This window comes from Manis pentadactyla, chromosome 2 (assembly GCF_030020395.1).
Source record: "Manis pentadactyla isolate mManPen7 chromosome 2, mManPen7.hap1, whole genome shotgun sequence".
Lineage (NCBI taxonomy): Eukaryota > Metazoa > Chordata > Mammalia > Pholidota > Manidae > Manis > Manis pentadactyla.
This window is the reverse complement of record NC_080020.1, coordinates 120,510,848-120,536,002: the sequence shown is the minus strand read 5'-3', so window position 1 is coordinate 120,536,002 and position 25,155 is coordinate 120,510,848. Positions and strand designations below refer to the sequence as shown.

The following is a 25,155-nucleotide window of genomic DNA, read 5'->3' as shown; positions in this document are numbered from 1 at the left end:
AAGGAAATAGAAATACAAGCCACTGATTGGAAGAAAGTATTTGCAAATCACATATCTGATAAAGGACTTGAATCCAATGTGTGTGTGTGTGTATCTCCAAATCAATAATAAAGAAATAACCCAGTGAAATTTAGGCAAATATTTTAGGGACACTTCATCAAAGAAGATATGTGACAGATAAACATATGGAAAAAATGCTCAACATTAGTCATAAAGATAATACCTATTAGAATGGCTAAAATTAAAAGTGCTGACTGTTCGACATGGTAAGGATACCAACCATACTACATTCTGGTAGGATTGTAAAATTGTATAACCACTTTAAACAGTATGGGAGTTTCCTAAAAGTCAAACACGTATCTGCCATGTAGTCCATTCATAACTCTTCTAGATATTTACTCGAAAAAAGTGAAAACCTATCATTATACAAATACACAAATGTTTATGTACTTATAATACACAGATGTGTATAAATGTTCTATAATATTCAATTGTTTGAAACAACACAAAGTATTAACTAGTAAATGATCAGATATGCAAACTGTGGCATTTCCACATGCATTGGAATACTGTGCAGTAATAGGATAGACCACTGATGCGAACCAACCTGGAAAAATACCAAGTTATGTTAAGTGAAAGAAGTTAGATACAACAGAATAAATACTGTATGATTTTATTTATATAAATTCAAGAATATTCAATGTAATCTGATATATATTGACAGAAAGCAGATCAGTGTTTGGGGATAGGGCTGGATTTTGGGAAATTTGAGAGGGATATATTACAAAGGAGCATGAGGAAGCTTTGAGGATAAGATATGTGCATTAGCTTGATTTTGGTGAAGTTTCAGTGGATATATGAGTATGCCAAAGTTTATCAAATCATACAGTTTAAATTTGTGCCATTTACTGTTCAATAATACCTCAACACAATTGTTAGAGAAGAATAATAAAAATAAAGGCATAATTTTCCAAGCAAACATGCCTACAGTTTGAGCTTATGAAATTCCCTGTTATAGACAAAAGGAAAAATGAAGAGAAACTACACCAGATTCTGAGGCACAGATGTCATGTTTTGCCTTTTATACAATTTTGTCCTTACAGGCTTTACTTTGTACCACTGAGGTCAGTTGAATTAGTTTACAAGTGAGAAACATTATATTAATAATCTCTAATTAATAACAATCACATCAGTAAGAAAGCAGAGCACAGCTACTAAAGAACTTGTTAAAGTCTTCTAATTACTTTTGCTGTGCCCATGGGAGGGCTCCTTAAAATCTTTGCATCTCAGTTTATTCTTCTATGTAATGTAGGTGATAACAATTGTGCCTGCCAACTTATAAAGTTGTGATGAAGCTTAAATGAGCTAATAAACATAAATCTCTTTAGACAGTATCCATTTCATAGCAGGTGCTCAATAAGTGATAACAATTAACTTACGGAAGACCGACTAGGCAAAATGTTCCACAGGCTCATGTCATGATTTTGGTGCCACAATTGCATAAAAGAAAATATAGTTTATTGCTTTTCACTTAACTTAATGTAAAGATGAAAGTGTTTGTGTAGAAAAGAATGTTAGACCGATAAAGCTTGATGAAACTTGATGTTTCTGCATTAAAAAAACTCTTGGCAACAAGGCAGCGCAAAATTTAGGCAACACGGAAGTCAGTGTGCCTGCCTTAAGTTAACTAACGGTCACTGAATTCTAATATGCAAGGTATCCTAAACAAATAAGGAAAGGATACACAGATTAAAATTTGGTTTCATTCTCACCAAGGAATGCTCAATAGTTGGGCAATAAATGGTTCTTCATCTAAAAGAGTCAATGTACTCCCTCTTGCCTACAACAGTAAGGAATGTTAATTGACAAAACAATCAATGACTTCTAAAAAAATATGAATGAGAGATTTTTAGCATAAGCATTTGATGCTGCAAATACTAGGGAGAAATGAAGGCACAGACAACACCGACTTCTATTGTTTGGAATCTGGCAAAAACTATCACGGACAGATACTCATTGAGCATTTATAGATACTGGTGTAAGCAATCCTTTATCCTTTTTTAATATGTGGTGGTTTATTTCCATTTCAATATTGCAAAGAACATGAAAATATCTTAAATTTTCTTTTGCCACTTAAAAAATGTGCATATGAAAGATGCCAAAATTAATCAGCTAAATATCATTTTAATCAAATACAAATACACTTTTTTTTATATAAACATGGTAGTATGTATAGAGAGACCAACAGAAAGCTGGATTACTTATTAATTTCATTTTAGGACTTTTTAAAATATAATATGGGGATTTTAAATTAATAGATTTTTATGTATATGGTGATAAAAATTGTTAGAGTGAAATAATCTAGGCATTCCTAATATTGTAACTCATATTTTAAAAATAATTTATATATAATTTGAAGCTAAATATTTAAGAGAGGAAGTTTAGTGAATTCTATTCTAATTAACCTCAAACAAACCAAATATTTCAAGCTAATATAAACTAAGAGGATTAGCTATAGATTAAAATTGTATGGACTATTTATGTTAATAATATATTAGCAACAAATTAAATATCCATTAGGACATATTTAGGGCAATAATCATTGCTTTGTAAATTAACATGTAATAGTCATTACATCTCAAATTAAACTTAATAATTACGAATTTACTATTGTACTTATTAATTTTCTACATGTGCTGGCATAACATGAATTATAACAAATTTGGTCCCCAGTGATTCTGTAACAGCTTCCTGTGGAGATAGATAGTAACTGCACGAGTAGAGGGTGAGGATTTAATAATATGGGCAACTGTTGAATCACCATGTTGTGTACTTGAAACCAATATAAGAATGTATATCAATGATACTTAAATAAAAAAGAAAGAAAAGAAATCTGGTCATTCCAATAATTATTTAGCCATTTATTTTCCTTAATTAAGATACTAAATTCAAAACAGTATTTAGGCATTTTACTAGCCACACAAAACAAATAATGTATTATTTATCTGTCCCCTCAGCCAGTTCTGTCTTCACTGATTTATCTACCCATCTTCATCCACTCGTCATATTCATCCATTTATATTACAACTATATTTACATTCTCTTTAAGTACCATGTATAAGAATCATTTAGTTTTGGCATAATTTGAAAACTTTGAATGGCAAATACAATATTCAAACTTTGTGAAATTATTACATTACCCCACATAATTCTATACTAATTGTTAATACTTTTACAATTCTCAAATATCATTACTCTCTTAACTAATTCTGTCATTATTAGAATATAATTGACATACTGTTTCTTTAAAATGTTGATAATACAGTAAGTCTAGTGACTGTTTCAAAAGAAGATATTTCAACATTTTTAAGGTGACTTCATACAATTTCTAGAATAATAAATATTTTCTTAGAACTTATTTATTTAGGTCAGTTATTATTTGAACTACTATTTATCCAAGAGGGACAATGAGACAAGAATCAAAGCAATAGGTAAAGACTAAAATCACAGGCTCTGGAGTCAGATGGTCTGATTCTCAAACCCAGCTTCACCAAAGAGTCTATAGCAAGTTATTTAAATCTTCGGTGCCTTAATCTTACCATCTGCTGAAAGGTATAATAGTAGAGTCTATCTTGTAAAGTATGAAGATCCAAATAAAACAAAAATCCAGAGCCCTGAGAAGACAGTCCAGCTAAGAGACTGAGCTATGGATGTGTGTGGTGTTGTTACTGAAGTTGATCATACATTGCACAATGTATTTTTCTTTCACACATTATATATACAGTGAGAAGATTATTATATTTCAGCAAACTTCAATTTTCTCACAATACTTACTTTACTAAATTGTTCATAGCATCTGGGTCGTATGCTGTGACATGTCCAATGATGCTGCCCTCCTTGACATCTTCATCTACTTCTATTAAGTAAGACTTTTTACTGAACACAGGAGGCTCATCGACATCTTCCACAGATATTTTGACCACTGCTGTGTCTTTGAAAGGTCCCAGGTGTAGGAATCGTGGATCTGGGTGAGTGTTACTTGCATCCACCCTTAAAGTGTACAGCATTTTGTTTTCAAAATCTAAATTCTGAAATTACATAAAATAAGAAAACTTAATAGCATATAGCAGAAATAGCAATGGAAGGCAATTTCAAAGTTTGATAACAAGCTCTCTTCATAGCAGCAGTAATTCAGGTTAAATGATTTTCCCAAATATTACTTTGAGCAGTATAAGTAAAAAACTGTTTGCCTTACTACTTATCTATAGGGGGTAACTGAATATAATTGTACACACATTGATCGATTTCCAGTTCATAATGCATTCACATTTTGGTGGTCACTGGTAAAAGAAGTGTAATCTAATAGATATATAGGTTTCTTATTATTACTATTAAAGTTTTGCAACATTAAAATGAAAGGAGTTATAGAATAGAGATTTGGCAAACTATTCATGTACGTTTCTTTCTTAGATCCTACATTTCTAAAAAGAAAAAAAAACATTTCATTAATCTGAACATGTGGAAAGCAAGAAGTCAATGAAAGCAGAGAATGTCAGGTAATCAATATTTAGCTGGACTACTCTACGTAAATTTCCACAGTGTTCTCTCACACTGCATTACAAATCAAGAAATTTAACATAAAACACATAGCGCCCTCACATTTCATCTATTGGATAGACCATCACACTGAACAATTAAATATTTTAAAAACTGTGTGAAGTAAAATGATAGCTGCATGACAGTTTTTTTTCTGCCACAGCGAAATACAAAACCAATACTTAGGAGGTTATCTAGTTCTAGTTAGAATTTTGTCTACTATGAAAACAAACTAGCTCTACTATGAGTAGACATTTTATATCACATTTTTTTTTGAGAGGGCATCTCTCATATTTATTGATCAAATGGTTGTTAACAACAATAAAATTCTGTATAGGGGACTCAATGCACAATCATTAATCAACCCCAAGCCTAATTCTCAACAGTCTCCATTCTTCTGAAGCATAACGAACAAGTGTTAATGATAAAGATGCTTAACTTATTTGAAATGAAATCACAACTATTCTGACTCATATGAAGGACAGAGAGCAGGTAAAGGATGGGAAAACTAAATCCTAGGTTTTTCTTCCTATAACTGAAAAGCGTAATAAACTATAAGGTAGGTACTTAAAGAAAAGAAAAAGACAGTGAAAAGGAACCTGTTTGACAGCTATAATCCCTTCCTGCGTGTCCTTGTCGGTGATGACCTCGAACATGTCTGCCCCATCTCCTTTGGCAATGCTGTATTCCATCTCAGCGTTTTCCCCCACATCTGGGTCACTGGCTTTTATCCTTCCAAGATGGGTTCCAAGAGGTACAGATTCAGGAGAATTAAATTGATATGTACCTGAGAATTAAATCAGAGCTGTTTTGACATTTCATCTTCAGATAACAAGAATCTTTCATTTCCTCTGCCTTTTTTACTTAAAGGGATTAATTTTAAGTTGGGAGAGTTTTTCATCATATCCAATTGTAAGCTGTCAAAAATTATAGATTTATTAAGTTGGAAAATAATTTATAAAAGCAGAACACTCTCCTTTTATAAATGAGAAATATGAGTTTCAGAAAGGTTAAGTGAATGTCCCAAGGTTATTTACAAAATAGATGGTAGGCCTTTAAGTGATTTAAAAGAACATATTGTTATATTCTAAGTCAGGGATAGAAAAACAAATCCATAGGTAGCAATTTCTTGTTTTTGTTTGTGAATGTGTTTCCTGCAGTTCCAGCCAATCATTATATTGCATTTTGCTGTCTCTGAAAACCTTTTAGTTTGTGACTATTCAAGAGACAATAGGAAAAAATGGGAAAAAAAATGTTAATGAAAGATAGTTGTATCTTTAAACATTAATATGTGCTGAGCTCTACATTAAGACTGAGGTCTTCCATGTTTATTTAACTCTAACATTAGACCTCATAGGACCGAGTTTTGCATATTATCCTCAAGGATAAGACTCAAGGAAATCATCCTGTAAAATTGGCAACAGCAGAATGCAAAACTAAGTCTCTGAATTGCATGTCTATTCTCTTTCCTATATGCTTGGTAATAAAGAAGAAGGACTTCTAAATCCAGTTGCCTGAATTTGAATTTATCACCAGGCAAGTTAGTTAAGTTCTCTAAACTCTGATTTCTATGTGTATAAAATAAGGAGAACATGATAGTAATTAGCACATAGTTGTTTTTATGAGGATTGCATAAAACTAAGTGTTTAATATGCTCAGCCCAGGGGCTGGTTCTCAAATATTTTTACCATTACTATTATAGTTCCAAACCTTTTGCTAAGAGTATAATATATAATAGAATTATAAAGTGGCAATTATAGAGTGGCAGGCCATTGGAGAATTCATCATGTTGTACCCTTTCAGTTTATATTTAAGGAAAATGAATGAAAAGTTTAGATTTATATTAATCAGGGTTCTGAAACATGTTCTCAGCAAACTTTATTTTTTAGCATTTATCATATGTATCTGTCCACTATTGAAAGCTCAATCATCAAATATTTTTAATTTGATTAGTCTGGAAAAATGCTTTACTGTATTGGAATCAATGTCATAAGTTTTAATTGGTACCTCTTCATTGAACATTTCAAGATACGGCCTTTTAAAGTTTTCTTCACTGCAAAATGGAAACACTTTCAGCCGAGAATCCGAATCTATTTTTGTAGTACCTCATGGTATGCAAAGCATCCATGGTTTAACATATATACCTAAAATGGTGACAACTGAAAGTATGTTGACTGAGTTAATCTTCAGTAGGTAACAGGTATCAGTGAAATTTATCTGATGCTATCACAATCAAGGGATACCATAACTCTGCACCACTAAGAAAAGAAAAAGTCTGCCAATTAAACCAACTCACAGTGATTTTAATATAGTATCTGATTTCAGAGACAATAAAACATCAACAAGTCAGTGTTTTAGAATCAATTAAATAAGAAATTATAATTATTATCTATAGACAAAAGAACTAAGGCAAGCCATATGGATTGGACATAGGATTTGAAGCCAGACAGTTTGACTTGAGTCTACACTCCTAACTAGGAAGGAGATAAAAAGAGTGATGATCATAGCAAATGTTGAGAAAGGTAGTCTGGAAAACTATAATTCTTTGAATTGTAAAAGAGGACAATTAAATTTGCCCCAAATACCTCATTTCCATGTTTCCTTTCACTACATATTTAATGATGAAAATGATAACAGTCACTTTCAATTTGTGGGAAATACTGATATTTTGTGGTGGGGAGAGGATTGTGGGTTTGCCTTTTGCATACACGAGTAATGAAACCACTGGTACAAATAGTAGTCTCTGTTTGTAGTGTGTCGGAGGCAGCTTCTGACATGAGATTACTGAAACCTTCCTTACTCTGGGGGAAGCGAGGAGGATTGTTGTTGACATCTGTCAGAGTGATGTTCACTGTGGTGGTTCCAGAAAGGCCTCCCATCTGGCCGCCCATGTCTTTGGCTTGGATAACCACTTGGTACTGCTCTCTATTTTCTCTGCTCATGTCTGGTAATGCAGTTTTTATTATGCCTTTTGGAAAGAGTAGACAAACATTTTATGATGTAATCACTGAGTTTTAAAATGAAGCTATGCAAGATTCATTTTACAGAGGTTAATCATAACAAACAGATAAAATGTCAGTGTACCTAAACAAGTCACTCAATCCATAAACAATTTAACATAGTTGACAGAACACAAAGAATTTTTCCATGGGCTATTGTTCAAGGAATGAGTTTTACTAAATCAATTTAATTATCCTTTTGATTAAAAAAATTAACTTCAATCCAAAAGCTTCAGACAAATAGGCTTGCTTAATTTTGATGATTATCACATTTTTTAGGTTTTAAGTATTTCCTATCACACATAAAGTGCTGAATCTCTAAAATGTTGCACTTAATGTCATAAATTTAAACTCAATAAGTAGTCTAAAGAGCTAACAGTTTAAATAATTGATTTAAATAAAAAATTTACTTTTGCTTCCATGGAATAACTGTAGGAAATAAATGGAAACACAATAGTGTATGGATAGCTTTGAAAATATGGAAAAGTCTACATATTAATTGCACATCCAGATGTATTATATAATGAGAAAGAAGACATTACAGAGAAGGAGAAGTATTAGAAGTTGTTACCCAATTCTGGGTCCACTGAGAAATATGGCTGTCCTTGCAATATGCTGTAGACCACTTTGGCACTGTTTCCGTAGTTGGAGTCATCTGCATCTGTCGCAGTCACTTGTATAACAGATGTACCTACATGAATCGCCATCCAAACACAGACACTTAAATACTTCTAAACTGGAAACTATCTTTCTGAAAAATTATTGCTGGTAGTGTGGTGTATGTTTGAAGAAATTTTTTTAAATGATGTGGCCTCCTCAAAAAAAATTTTTTCTCTTTCATTCTTTTAACAATTAAATATCCCTTAATTTTACTCTTTGAAGAATCTAAGAAAACTCAAAAACACATTTTATTACAAAGATGAATATAATGAGACAAATGTAGTGCACATTTAATTCACTGAAAATATTGTGAGGGACAAAATTTCACATGCAATTTTCAATTAATACTTTCATTGCTAACTGGAAATATTTTTTCAAAAATAAAACTAACACTGAAAACATTCCTGCTGTTTCTTACTCTGGTAAATTAACTATTTTTATGAAAAAGCAAACAAAGAAAAATGACATAAAATTGACATGCAAAACTTTTGTCTGTCCAAGATATACATGATCATTAAGTGTCTATACCAACCTTTCAGATGTAGTTAACATAGTCATATATGATTAAACTTATTGATATGCAACATGTTATTATTTGCTGCACATATGTAAATCAGTATTCTCCCCAAAAGTTAAGTAAATGTATCATTCTTTGTCACATGTAATATTGTAATTTAACATTCCTCTCTATAATGTGAAACTACTATTAACTGAAGTCTACCATCTATCCCTTGGGCAAAATGAGTTTATATTACATTTTCCACTAAACTACAAATAATTTATCAAATGCCTAACACTCATTCTTACATAAATTTTGAAATTTTAAACTAATGGCTCATTTCTCATCAGTGTATTTGAATACTACCACATGAATTTAGCAACATTCTTTTTATGTTTTATCAAAATTAATTAGCATGAGATGAGAACTTGAGTCATTCGTGTTGAGGCCTCTGTTTCTCAGCTGCAGCAGAATTGGTATGACCCATGATAGGGACACTACTAGTCACTCAGTCAATCCCACATGTACTCTTTTATCATTTAAAAAATACTGATGTTCTCACTAGGCCAAAGCAGAAATGATGGTTATTTTCCTGTTACAATAATGTTGACAAATTCACATAAAGTGTTTTTTGATTTATATTTAATTTCTTTTTTATGTAGCCCTATGTGAACATATGTTACAAAAAGAATTATTTTCATACTGGAGGATTACTTGAAATACGAATTATTAAGCATAACTGATGGCTAAATGCAAGTACTTAATTCATCAATTTCATGACATGTCTTTTGCTACCAGTTTCATTTTTCTCTCTTTCATAGTGAGCACAGGTTGAAATACTCCTTGATACCTTTTTGACACTTTTGGTTTTCATTGTTTGCATTTTCCTGTGGGTATGAGATCTTCGAACTTATCCAAAAATACTTAACCTAACAAAAACAGGAAGTTAATCTAAAGAATAGAAATTAATCCTATGATGTGGCTAAAATGTTGCAAATACATATATAAAATACTGTCCCATCTCTAGAATCATGGTAATAATTAGGAGTGCTCTCAGACACTGATAAACACTGATAACATATCACTGACACTATTTATAATGGCAAGATGGGAAAAAAGAGAAACATTTAGTGTTTGCATTGGACTATAGGGAACGGATAGTCTTTCTTTTCCACCTAAATATAATGACTTACTATATAGATAATACTGTTTGGTAATAAAATTAGGCAGAAAGTGATTCATATGTTTTGGACTGATTTTATATTTGTTCATAAAAGCAAATTAAAAGAAAATAAATGCATCATTTTGATTTTTATATGCCTCTAAATTTTCTGAGATATTTATTTTTTTCATTTGTTTTCAAAGAAAAATATTTTACTGCTATATTAAACAAAGATAAAAATTAAATAAAATGTAGTGAAGCCTGAATGACAGATTTATGGTATTTGTTATTTGCATGTTTTGTTCCGTGTGATATACACTCTCCAAAAGTAGGGCAATGCCTGTTGAGAGGGGTGAGGTTCGACCAAACCAGTCTGAAGGAAAAAGCACCATTCTAAATACTTTATTCAATGGCTTCATCATTGAATCCATAGGCGGTGAACCTCTAAGAAAGGTCCTGGATGAGGACATGAAGGATTGCTTGATGAGTTACTTGTGTGATCTGTGAAATACTACAGAGGGATTCCTTGTTAGGGGAATGACATTAGAGGGGAACTGGTAAATTTTTGAGAGACCAGTTAGGGGACGCAGTTCATGGGAAAGTATACATCCAAAACCCCCAGGTTTACACAGGAATTTGCCTAAAGATGAATACCTGCAAATATAGAATGTTAACAGATAACCTTTAATCAAAATACAGTGACCACACAAAAAAAAAGGAAAATATAAAAAGTTGAGATCTGCTACAAATATTTAAATCAAAGTGTATCCCATTTTTCTTCACTAAATATTCTTCATGTACCATCCAGATTGCTCTGATCAGAAGATGCTAATGCATTTCACATTTCAGGAGTTCATTGTAGTAATTTGATTTTGGCTAAAAGGGGGAAGAACATGTGATTCTGAGAACTGAAATGCAATATAGTGTATGCTTTTGACAGAAAGAAACAAGAGCAGAGGTAAAAAGCAAGGAGAGGAATTTGTGACAGAGCAAAAGAAGACAAGACAAATAGGTGGAAGAGAACAGTACAGAGCAGAACACTGGAGGAAATCATTGGAAAGAAGGGTAGAATAATATGAAATCTCATTTTATTCCGTTAGATTTCATTTACCCCCAAAATTAATGTTTTTCACCTCCTTCATGGAAAATAAAATTACTCATATGATGAAATTAATATTAGAATGAAATAATTGTGCATTACTTCTATAGAGGCATTCTTTATTAACTGATCATGTAGGGTCTTTAATTGTCAATATATGGGTTACACATAGCCTGACAAACTTCCTAAGTATTGCCCTTTAAATTTTCACTGTAAATGGTTATTTGTATAGGTAAAAGCAGAGAAAATTATATCTGCAAAATTATGAGTTAATCTTTATTATCCTTTAAATCAGGGGGGAGAATTATGACAAAATAACAATTTCAGGATATAAAATTCAGGTATACTTTATTTAAACATATTACTTTATAATATATGGTTCTAAGAGCTTAAAATAAAATGCAGTTCCCCCCCATCCTTACTCTTATTTGAATTTAATTTTATTTAGAGGGCCATTTGAACTAAAAGAATAAAGTAAGAAAATGCTGCTTTTGAGGAGTTTCTGAGAATCTAATAAAATCAGCTTTCGAAACTTCTGTGCAAGTACTTATTCATAGTAAGCATATAAAGGCTTCACACTGGAGAAAAGTAGGAAGGCATTAAAATTATCCAGCTGTACCTGCATTCATTAGCCTTGTTATTTTTTTTTTAAACCAGTACAGTAATAAGCTGTCTCTGTGTGTTTTTGGTTTAACTCTTTTGGGTTCATTTTTACTTATTTATTAAAAGTTGATTAAACCAAATACAGTATCCTCTGCTTATAGATATTGTATATGTATGTATGTACCTTTTTATTTAAAAACAGGCACACATACAAAGTTTATGGGTGGACCAAGGAGGAAGTGGTTAATGCAGAGGCATCAATATTATTAATATAGCAAAATAACCATCCTCCATGAATTGGATGAGGATATACCTGTAGTTCCCAAATCTTAATTTGTTCCAAAAGCTGAAACCAGAGCCACACAGAGCTGCCTGCTATGTTTTTCTTCGTTTTGTTTGAATCAGAGATATGGAGGGAATGAAATTGGCAATGGTCTAAATTCTTATTTTTAAGTCTTGTAATAATTGGAAATTGTATGGTCCACAGTTTAAGCTTATATAAGTGAAATACAGATTGCCTGTCAGAAAGGGCTTTTTGAGCAAGATAAGCCACCAGCCTTCTTCCATGTATAAATTTATATATTCCATATTTTATTATAGGTATTGAACAAGTGAAGGATTTTTAAGAAAATAAAATAGAGATATGCCTAGTCCTGTTTCAGTCATATACTTCAAAAATGCTAATCTAAATTATATTAGCATTTCAGATGATAAGGAATGTATTTGACTTAGACAGATGATAGAAATATACAGAGTGAGAGATAATATTCCACTAAATAACACAGAATTATATAGGAGAAAATGCAGGTTATTTGAGATTAAATATCAATTATCAATAATCTCTGATAAATATTGTTTTTAAAGATGAGGTAATGCTTTAAAAAATTTTAAGTGACTGAAATTTAAATAAATTAGTATAAACATGTATCATATTTAAATATCTGTCATCTTCATTAGACCATTTACTTCCATCAGCATATCAGATCATTTCTGGAGAAAGATAAATGAAAGTTTTTATACTGTTAATTGTTAAATTAACTGGCAAAAATAACACGTACAAGAAAGACAATGATATTTTACAAAGCATAAAGGATGTTATGTGGAAAACCAAACTACTTTAGAATGCTCATCAACAGTAATTTGAAATGAAGAGTACAAGTTTAGATATTTTCATTTCAAATATAAACCCATAAAGAGGTCATAATGTATGTATGTCTACATTAGCCTCCTGGTCAATGCATATGGACCAATCCACTACTTTTCATGGAACTGTGCTAAGCTAACACATATTTTTAAATATGAAATAAAATGCAACTGCTCATATTTCATCCTGGCTTTATAATTTCATAGGACTCCTATTTAATTTATTAAGGCCCTTTCATATTATTGGAATGAATACCTGAAAAGGCAATAGAACTGCACTTTTTCAGACAGATTAGATTTCATTTTCATTCACTGAGGTGAGAGGAAATTGCAGCTTCTTTGCAAACTCTTGCATCTTCTTGCTAGATGACACACATAGTTAAGTTTAACATTTTACATCACTCTTTAAGTAAAGGTGGCTATAAGCTTGTTTTTCCTCATGAAGAAATTATTTTAGGCAGAAACGTATTAATTATAATAATGTTAAAATTATATAATTGGAACTCTTTTTGAAATAATATTCAACTAAGTAGTATCAAATTTTGAAAATAAGTCATATATTTTGGGTATTTTTTTCAGTTTGTATCATAGGGTTTTCAAATTTTTTTAGCAATTTATAATTTAATAGTCAATTTTTATTATCTCAACAAATGCAAACCTTTCATATAAGTAGAGGAATAGTAGAGATAAAAAACATTGCATAATAACAAATGGTATTTAAAATTGTGGGCAGCCTTTAAAAATGAAAGAATTATTTTCAGTTTGAACAACTACTATTCTGTAGTGAAATGTAACTGAAATAACATAAAAAGACTTGAAATATTGTTGTTGTGCTACCAGGCTATTTGATCTTAATTCAGTTGCCTAATCTTTGTGAATCCTGAGTTCTAATTAACAGAATGGGGATTTAAAGTTTTATTTCCCATGCTTACCACATGAAGCTGTTTCAATGATCAAATGAGACGATCAAAAGAAATTTGTCAAATGCAAGCATTAGATGTTATTATGCAAACTAATGCAAGCAAAGCCGTCTAAAACTGCTGACACTATTTGATATTCCTTTCATTTCAGGCAAAAATACATTCAACTTGGCTGCCATTTCAGTGGCAGTTGAATAGAGATGAAGATGTTAGTAGAAATGTTATAGATTAACTGTTCTCAGTAATCATTTTACACATCACTTATAACATAGCAGGAAACTATATATATATACAATGGAAAATAATTAGAAGTGAGACAGCTGAGATTCAATAGTAGTTTTAAGCTATATTTCTTATTCTGAAAAAAGTCACATATCATGACTGCATGACCATAATAATCACCTTAGCAAAACAAACAAATAAAAAATTTACATGGATTAGAATATACCTACCAACTCCAGACATTTCAGGAACACTGGCAGTGTATAAGTCTTTTGTGAATTTTGGTTCATTGTCATTGATATCATGGATTTTAATGATAAATTCAGATTCAGGTTCCACCTGCCGCCCGGTTTTTCTGTCTATAGCCTTGGCACGAAGAATGTACAGGGATTTTTCTTCTCTGTCTAATTTCTTTGCAGCATGAATATCTCCTGTATTTTCATCTATAACGAACAGACTGCCAGCCCCATCTCCTGTTAATATGTATTTTAAATTTCCATCTCCTTTATCTTGGTCAGTGTGAAGCTTCAGAGAGGTAGAAAAGAAAAGTTCTATAAATATATGCATTGGTATTACAGAAAAAATAATCTTGGCACATATCAGTTCGTCTCCACAAAACACACTAGAACAACGATTGCACTAGTTATCTTAATTCTCACTGTGGGGACACTAAACGTTTCTATTTTATCATTTTCAAAATTTTTAAACAGTTATATTTATACATTATAAGGGACTAAATTGAAAATAAAATGGAAATGAATATATCTTTTTCAGAACACATTGTTTATAAGATGTCTTTGAATAGGAAGCTACAAAGATGTAAACCTCTAGTACATTACCAAGAAAAGAAAGCCATTAACCCAGATCTTGAATGTAAAATATTTATCTTCTCTGGATTACATAAAAATCCTTAACTCTAGGAACTGATGAGAGGAATTCCTGAACTCATTATGACATAAATTTAGGCTGTACACTGCAGTTTTAAACTGATTTTACCTCCCTTAAGTATAGTATTGCTTGTAGATGCACAGGGTATGTCAACAGAGATAATTTTAATCTATACATTATTCTTTCTATGACTTTGGGAGAGTACTCTTTTAACCAGGATGTTCTTCTTTTTTTAGAAGTAAAAATATTTTATAGACTTTTTTGAAATTTAAAATGATATAAGACACACAGGGCTTTTCCACTGGCCATATAATTTAATGAAAATATTGGAAGTTTTTCACATATTATCTTCCCTCTTCTGAAACATACCTATCATAAAAGAAAAATTCTTCTTAATTTGGAAGGCTGTAAATTTTAGCACTTAAAATAGACAAATAGATCATGAATTCACAGAAATTTGGATTGGAAAAAATCTTATACATTTTTGCAAACCTAACATTATTCTGAAACTCGAGTCTTAGTCTTTCATGAGTTAAAGTCTTACAAACCAGGCTTAGTGTCACACAAATTTCTGTGTTATACTGAGCAATTTGTGTGTGTGTGTGTGTGTGTGTGTGTGTGTGTGTGTGTGTGTGTGTGTATGTTTAAGCCTCTTTCATTGAAAGGGGAAAATATTACTTAAAAAAAAAGAATCTTTACTTTTATTGTTATTCTACTTGTTTGCTTAGACTCTAGAGCCTTATTTATACATAGGCTATAATCTTATCCTGATTTTCAGATATATCTCTGCCACTTTTACCCAATTCAGTATGCATTCTGTGCATACCAATTTTTTAATTTTGCCTTGTTTAATTTCTTCATTTCTTAGAAGGCCTGTTCCAGCTTTCATACTGATGTTTGCATATGTTTCTCTCACCCTTTAATAACCTTCCTTCCCTCTGCATTTTCTCCTAACAATATCATCTCATTTTAAAATTTTCTTCTTAAGAATACTTTTCCTTACTTTATAGATTAGACAAGATATGCCTGATCTATAATTATGAAACACATTTCAACTAATATCATTATACTTATCACAAATTGTTTACCATGCCCACTAAACTGTAAAATCCAAAAGAAAAGGTTTGATATTTTTATTTTAAATCATTAGGATCTCAATACTTATTTCTTCAAAATATTTGCATAATCTTTATATGTCAATGACATTCTTTTAATGACTACATTTTCAGATATTATTTTACATATATTCTTGTATTGCTAGTACTTTTATTATACAAAGAGAAAAAGAAAAGAAGATACTTTTAATGAAATTAAATAATTAGGAAAAAATGAAAAAGATAGATGGGTAGATAGAGAATTGATACTTATAGAAGTTCTATTTAATTTGACAAAAATTGTGGAAACAACTAAACTGTTCACCTTATTAATTTCTTTAAGCTAATTAATATATAATGGTATTATTTGCATCCATTAAAATGATGGTTTACATATATACTGTTGGATATAAATCATTTAAATAAGGTATTCATGTTAAAAAACAGTGTATATAGCATAATTTTAACTTTTTATATCTTTATTTTTTGATAAAAATACCCAGAAGATTCATAACATTGAAAGCAGTTAGTTTTAAACTGTTCTTCTATATTTTTGAGTTATATGTTTTGTGTATTTTGATGAGTAGTTGTGTTTGTGTTAATTTCTCAGTGAAATAAAGGAAAAATAAAACTAGACAGGAACAATAAATGAAATAAATTATAAAATGTCTCCCACAGCTTATACTCTACTGTTCTCATATTTATGCACTCAGAGAAAGAAACATGAAATATTGGTTGTTTGTCAATATTGTTAATTATTTTCAGACTGAAATAGTGGAAATCCAGGGTGACACTGCAATTTACTGAAAATCATGGAAGAGTAAGTATTGTGGAGAACAGACCATGTACTATATCAGGGACCCCTATCCAATGATTATCTTATGGGAATTCCTAAGTAACCAAGTAAGCAGGAACAAGTTCATAGTGTTATAACCTTTCTGTGTAAATTTTACGTACACACAAATAAAAATTAGTTTTAATAGCCTATATTCCTCCCCATTATTTGTCCATATTTTTATCATAATTATAATAAAATTATAATAATGTTATATCTTTTTCATTTAGCCAATATTCATTTAATACTTAATGTGGTATTAAAATGTGCAAGGAACTGAATCTGTACCTCTCCACTAAGTAAGATATGATTCTGCATCTTACTTAGAATCAAATACCTATAGAAACAATTCACTTTTCAAATACTTTTTCTTCATTCAAAGTATTTCAGAGTCTGGAAAATTATTTAGCCAAACATGATAGCAATCATAATCACTACATGTTTCTCTGAACTGTTTATATTCAATTTTTAAAATTTCAAGGAAAATTCACTATTAAATTATGCTGTTTGGACTGAGGATGTTGTCCAAAGAGAAATTAAAATATTTATGTAATTACAAGATTTTCAGAATACATATGCTGCCTGAAAATACTGGATTTTAGTTACAAAAGAAAATATTTGCAGCAAAATGATATTTTTGCCATTCATATATTAAAATCATTGTAATTTAGATTACCCTATTCCTCCCTGTTCTAATTCTGGCCATGATATTTTTTATATACTCTTTATTGTATTAATTTAAAATATCATTTTAAAATAACTGTTTTACACTAATCAGCCACACTTTTTAAAGCAGTGTCTTTAATTCATAATTTCATTTTAATAATTAAAGTCCCTGTTAGTTATTTTCTAATGCAACTTAACAAAAACCAAAGGTATCTTAAAATGTTGAATTTTGAATCATACATTTAGAATTGATAGAAATCCATAGTAAAACCTGTAATACAATAACCAAATGTAAATAAAAATTTTCTATGTGAATCCCAAATTCAACATGTTTCATAGGATCAATTAAACAAAATAAAGTAGAAATCTGATGAATATTGTTTATCTCTCATAGAGAGAAGCCCACATAAAATGACATAAGAAATATGAGTACCAAAGTATAATTATTTTCTTCAGATTTCTTAAACCAAATAGTCCTCCCTTGGTGGAAATAACTTATTTTCCTCTTTTAAACTTGAATAAATATACTGAAAGCACATTGAATCCTAGCTAAATTTTTCAAATACTGTTGCTTTGTACTTTCTGACAGTATGGATTTTAGTTGTTCCCTGCTACAGCTATTTTGTTTTATAAGTTTGAAAAAAATAAATATGAATGAAAAAGAGGTTAAAATTTAAAATACATATGTGGTGGTTAGTGTATCAGCTTAAGTGGGCCACAAAGTGCCCAGATATTTGGTGAAATGGTACTCTGGGTGTGTTTAGGATGATGCTTCTAGATGAGGTTAACAATTGAATCTATAGACTGAGTAATGTAGTTTGCCTTCTATCAGTGTGGGTGGACCTCATCTAACCCTTTAAAGTCCTGAGCACCAAAAAAAAATACCCTCTGAGTAAGAAAGAATTCACTACCTCACCCATCTGTCTCCTGGTCTCCAGATTCCTAAGCATTCAGACTCAGATGTGAGCCACTGTGTCAGCATTCCTGGGTCTCCATCCAGCCCACTGCAGATCTTAAGACTTTCCAGGCTCCAAAATCATGTGAGCCAATTTATTATTATATGTATGTATATATAAGAATATAATATATAAAATGTATATTTGTATGTAATAATACAAATATACTTGTACATATAATATAGCATATATTGATATATTTACATTATTTCCAGAGAAAGCCAATTTTGTGTATATATATATATATATATATATATATTTACTTACACACTAAATATATATAGCATAAATAAACATAAATTATATTTTACATAAATAAAATCTGTTAGTCTGGGTTTTTCAGAGAAAGAAATCAATAATCCTTAGGGAGATTGGAATGTTAGAGTAGGTTTCTCATTTAAAACCTACTCACTCACGCTGAGAAAGCCCAGAGAACATACCTTTCACCAAGACTGGGAGGGAGCCCTAGCAGCCTGAAGACCTCTGGCTACTCTTCTCTATAAACCAGACCCTACAATGGGAACTGCAGTCACTGAATTGTGACACAGAAATTCAGTTTGGGCAATTGGACCCCAGAGTGGCAGGTACCAAATGGCAGTGCTCAACAGCCAAAAGAATGATGGTGGGATTACAGTAATGGGCAGTTGAGTCAAGCAGGAATCAGAGGAGTCTGACTCACACATACCTATGACATTGGTTAGCTGATCATGATATTTCTATTAGTGAAACAGATAGGAAGCCTACTAAATTCTTACCTGATATGTAAAGCAGAAAATTTCAAGGTCAAGAGAACAAAAGACTGACTTGAATTACAAAAACGGAGTGATGACCCCTCAATCAATTCCCAAACTTGAGCCAGTTTATAGACCCGGAGCCCTTCCAATGAAGGTGATACTAGGTCCCTTTGAGGAAGGACCCTAGTACATAAGTACATATCCCAAAATTTATACTATGAATCTTTCTCCCAGGCTTCCCGTAAATGAACTTAGATCTTTTAATAGGGTAACACACTGGGAAGAAGGGATCATCAGACATTTTGGTATTACTGGACACTGGCTCTGAACTGACAGTGGCTGCAGGAGACCCAAATCATCAGTGTGATCAGCCAACCAGATTAGAAGCATATGGAAGTCAGGTGATCGATGGAATTTTACCTGAGATCCGTCTGAAAGTGGGCCCACAAACCCATAATGTGGTGAAGGATAAATTGTTACATCTGGCACATCTTACAACCAAAGAAGAAGCACAATGCCTAATGAGTTTCTTTGAATTCTGGAGGCATCGTTTACCTCATCTGCATGTTATTCCTATCTAGGTACTGAGTCACCTGAAAAGCTGCTAGTTTTGAGTGAGACCCAGAATTTGAGAAGCCTCTGCAACAGGTCTGGGCTGCTATGGGAGATGTATACATGAACTGCAGGGTAGGTTCTTAGGATTCTGGAACAAACCCATGCAGTTCTCAGTGGATAACTAGTCTCTTTTTGAGAAACAGCTCTTGGCCTGCTACTGGGTCTAGAAACTAAATGTTTAAGCATGAGTCACAAGTTACCCTGCAACCTGAGATGTTCATCATGAACTGGATGTCATCTTAACCATCAAGCCATAAAGTTAAGTGTGCACAGCAGCACTCTATCAGCAAGTGGAAGTATCTATGTGATTGGGTCTGGACACGCCCTGAAAACACAAGTTACAGGAAGCAGTGACACAAGTGCCATGGGCCTCACTCCCACTGTACTGCCTTTTCTATCCTGGCCTGTATCTATGGCCCAATGAGGAGTTCCTTCAGTCAGGTGACGGAGAGGAAAAGTCCTGGGCCAGGCTTCATGACTAATATATTAATATACAGTTTTATGGTATATGAGAATAAATGGGAACTAAATATCAGGCCACTGACATGCAATATATTAACTGTAAAAATTTCCAGTTTGGGCTAAGATGAATTAGCTGGACTTACCTTCTCATAGTAAACAAGTACAAACCTGGACAAAATATATGAGGTAACTTTTTTAGTAATTGAACAACAGGAGAGAAGCACCAAGGTAAGCTATAAATTTACCTTACCATTCTTCCTGGGAAGAATTTTACTGGAAGAAAATGGAGAATGTACAGAAATTAGCTATTATGGCTGGGCAGAGAAAACAGAGATCAGATTTCAGGGCTGCTATCGTGACACTAATTTGTTGGACAGGGTACAAAGAGGAGAAAGCCACAGAGGATCCCAGTATCTGCATAAGAGTTCTGCTAAAATTGTAGTAGAATCATATACTCTACACATACAGGGAGGACTAGCTAGCACTGAACATTTCTAGGAGCCTAAGATTTTATATTTCAGTCATTGCAAAGGATGCATAGAGGTAGGAATATTGACATAAACAGAATGGTACAGTTTTTTTTTACTAAGGTATCATTGATACACATTCTAATGAAGGTTTCACAAGAAAAAAAATATGGTTATTCCATTCACCCCTATTATCAAGCCCCCCCGCCAATCCCCATTGCAGTCACTGTCCATCAGTGTAGTAGGATGCCACAGAGTCCCTATTTGTCTTCTCTGAGCTACACTGTCTTCCCTGTGACCTCACACACACCATGTGCACCAATCATGATAGCCCACAATCCCCTTCTCCCTCCTTCCCACCCTTGCCCACTCCCACTCCTCCCCTTTGGTAACCACTAGTTCCTTCTTGGAGTCTGTGAGTCTGCTGCTATTTTGTTTCTTCAGTTTTGCTTCATTGTTATACTCCACAAATGAGGGAAATCTTTTGGTATTTGTCTTTCTCTGCCTAACTTATTTCACTGAGCATAATACCCTCTAGCTCCATCCATGTTGTTGCAAATGGTAGGATTTGTTTCTTTCTTATGGCTGAATAGTATTCCATTGTGTATATGTACCACATCTTCTTTATCCAGAATGGTTCAATTTTAAGTGAACACTGTGAGCACAAAGTTAAAAACTTAGAAAAACCATACTTTAGTAGAAAGGACTGTGTTCTATGAGTAAAAAGCACATCATAAGAAAAAGAGACAAAGTAAAATAGACTCATTAAACAGTCCTAAAATCAAGGTTTGACAGGAAAGTATATCCTTTACAATGCCCAGAATATAGTAATAAAAAACAACTAAAACACCAGGAGAATATGATTTGAAACATATACATATATATGTTCTTCCTGCCATAGAAACAGAAACACAGATAACCCAGATATGCAAACTACTAATAGGCATGCATGTAATTGGAAAACCAAATAATATATGAACTTGCAGTTACAAAAGGGAAGAAAGAGTGTAGAAAATAACAATTTTTAAGAGATAATGGCAAACATTTTTCATGTTAATAAAGGGCATCAGGCCACATATCCAGTTTTGATGAATTTCAATCAAAATAATTATGAAGAAAAGTATGTCTAGGCAAATCATAGTCAAATTGATAAAAACTAAGGATTTAGAGAAAATATTCATATTCTCTGTAAATTTTTTGTGATTTCCTTTTTATTTTTCTAGAAGCATGTTTATTAATTTCCAAATATTTGAATGTTTTCTTATTACAGTTTTTTAAATCCATTTTAGTCTGATTCTATTGTGAAGGAAAAAAATGTTAAAAGCATCCAAGGAATAAACATATGTTCAGGGTAAAAAATTATAACAAGAAAGGCAGCTGACTTCACTTTACAAATAGTGGAGGCCAGAATTTTTTCAGTAAAAATAAGCTTCAAAAATGAAGAAATAATAACATTTTGAGAGAAAAAATTGCAGATGGAATTTGCTGTTATAAGACTTTTACTTCAAGCAATACTAAATAATCTCTTTAGGTTGAATGAAAATAATCCTGGACTAAATCTTTGACACAAAGAAAGAAATGAGGAGACTTTAAAAGGCAAAATAGTTTATAAATATGAGGACTGTCTTTAAATATTCACTAATATAATCCACTGTTGAAATCTAATATAATAGCAGTATGTTATAAGGTTAATGTAACACAGCAAAAGTAAATTATATAATAATATCCAAGTGTGTGAAAAGTAAATAAAATTACACTGTTATAAAGTACTAACATTTTGTGGTTTTTATCATATTTCAGTTTGACCTAAGTAAAATAAGGATAGATATTATCCTTATCCTTATAATCCCTTTGTAATCCTTATGCCAGCCACTAAAAAGTACAAGAAAAAGCTTAAAAGACAATAGTGGAAATAAAATGGAATACTAATTAGGGGAGAAAGATGAGGAGACAGATAAAAGTATTCTTCCATAAAAAAGGGAAGAAATAAGAGAAAAACAAAGAATAATTAGATCAAAGATAAGCACATTGCTGGCCAGTAGTAGATACAAACACAAAGATGTTAGTGATTAGATTATATAGTATGGACTAAAATCTCAAGTAAGGAAGAGATTATCAGAATCCATTAAAAATATTTATATATATATATATCTCTTTTTATTGAAGTATAGTTGATACACAATATTATATTTGTTTAAAGTATACAATACAGTGGTTCAACAGTTACACACATTATTAATTCCTCACCCCAACTAGTGCAGTTACTATCTGTCAACACAGAAAGATGTTACAGAACCACCTGCCATATTCTGCATGCTGAAAGAGCCATGCTTTCAGTATAACAGAAAAAATAAATTTAAAATCAAGAAATAAAAGCTTTGCAAACAGTAATTACAAGGAAGTATATAGGGCTATATTAAATCAGACAAAAACTTTAAGAAATGATGAAGAGGAATGTTTAATAATGATGAGAGGGATACTACTTCAGCAAGATATAACAATCATTAATGTAAATTTTCAAAGTACATGAAACACATTTCCTAAAGCTAAAAGAAGTAGCAGACAAATCCAAAACACAGTTGATTTTATTATGGAAGTAATAAGCTTTTATTTCTTATAAGAAACTAACACATTAAATACTTATAACTGAAATTATGAGATTTTAGATGATCACAGTGAGACATTACACTATCCACATACAATTAAAACAGCAAATAACAATAAATGTACAAACAATAGATATGTTCATCTAATACTGGACATGTATACCAGTGATATTTTTAGAATGTTTTGATTTACATAAAAATTACAAACACACTACAATCAGTTCTTCCTTACCTTACAATTAATAAACAGATATTGACAAATTATTATTAACTGTAGAATATTTTTATTTAGAGTCCCTTATTTTTTACCTAATATATTTTATTTGTTCCACATATCATTTAGCCTTCATGCACCTTAGGTTCCCCTGTACTGTGACATTTTCTCAGATTTTCTGTATTTTTTATTACCTCCAGAGTCTGAGGAGTGCATGGCATGTATTTAGTAGCACTGGGATTTATCCGATGTTCTTTCTCATGCTTATACTAGGATTGCGTGTTTTGGGCAGAAAGTCTATAGTAGTAAAGTGCCATTTTCATTACATCATATAAAGGGTACAAACTGTCAAAAACATATATTACCCTTGATGTTAACTTAGTTTACTTAATATTTGCCCCATGTTCCCACTGTAAATTCACTCTATTTTCCCACTTTCTGTATTCTTTCGAAGGAAATCACAGTATTCTGCTAACATTTAAGGAATGGGGAGTTATGCTCCATTTCTTTGAAGAAGCAGTATCTTCATAAGTTATTTTGAATTGCTCTACATGGGAGATTTGTTTATTCTCTCTCATTTACCTATTTATGATTATTTATTAATATCAATATGGATTCTTAGATTTTTTTTTATTTTATGTTTTGGGTTATAGTCTAATATCACTATTTTTCTTTGCTCCAATTTTTCCAGCTCTGCCCCCTGGAGTCCCTACAATCAGTTCTTGAGTCCTTTTGCCATCCCCCCCGTCTTCAATGTGTGTTTTTGCATGTGCTCATTTCCTTTACGTATCCAAGATCATCTTGTATATTTCCTGTCCCAGTGCTAGAATCAGTCATTTCTTCAAGAAACCCTGGTTCTTTTCACTGAGACTGAAATGAGAAATCAAGATCTGGGTGGTAGGTGTGCTTGTTGCTATTAGAACCTATCAGCTGACAGAATGAAATGTGAGTGTATAGTAATCTATGTACGTACATATGTCTATATGAAACTAACTCTATTAATATGAAGTTCACTCTGATATATACAGTTGGATATTTTAACATGCTAACTTCAGTAATTATAGACTATAAGTCAAATATTAGTACAGATATAGAATATTTGGATAATGCTGCTAATCAAATCAACCTCAATAATATTTCTGTATCATTTTCATAATACACATTATTTTTAAGGGCAAACCCAACATCTTCATAATACTCATTATTTTTAAGGACACGTGGAACATTCGCCAGATTATATTAAGTTGAGTTGAGGTTGGACAAAATTTGGCCCATAGCTTGTTTATTATGATCTCTGTTATATCTGTTCTCCTCCCCTCCAAAAATATATATTTAATATTATATCACATATCATATATGGAGCAAATTTTATCCCTATCAAAATTCCAGCAACGGAATTTTGTAACAAAATTTTTCTTTAATTTTGTTTAAAAATTTGTTATTTTTCTAAAATAAACTGATAACCTAAAATTAAAATTGACATGGGAATACAAATGGTATAGTATAGCCTAGATAGTTTTGAAGATAAACAAAGTAGAAGAACTTACATTACTGAATTTCAAAACTTATTATACAACTACAATAATGAAGAAAGTGAGGTAGTAGATAGACAAATGAGAACAAAATAGAAAATTTAGAAATAAACTCATACATACATAGTAACAAGTTTAGATAAAGAATGCCAATGTAATTTCATTATGGAAGAATTGTCAGTA

General features: G+C 31.7%; 1 protein-coding gene across 2 annotated transcripts in view; it reads right to left on the bottom strand.

The window, feature by feature from the left end:
- Positions 1 to 25,155, bottom strand: part of CDH9 (cadherin 9) — a 131,335-nt gene that overhangs the window by 19,581 nt on the left and 86,599 nt on the right. For both annotated transcript variants that reach the window (XM_036907291.2, XM_036907290.2), the window contains 5 exons: positions 14,134 to 14,428; positions 8,167 to 8,286; positions 7,397 to 7,564; positions 5,196 to 5,383; positions 3,835 to 4,088 (listed from right to left, as the gene is read on the bottom strand). In XM_036907291.2, coding sequence (XP_036763186.2) covers positions 3,835 to 4,088; positions 5,196 to 5,383; positions 7,397 to 7,564; positions 8,167 to 8,286; positions 14,134 to 14,428 — 1,025 coding nt within the window. The remainder of the gene's footprint in view (positions 1 to 3,834; positions 4,089 to 5,195; positions 5,384 to 7,396; positions 7,565 to 8,166; positions 8,287 to 14,133; positions 14,429 to 25,155) is intronic.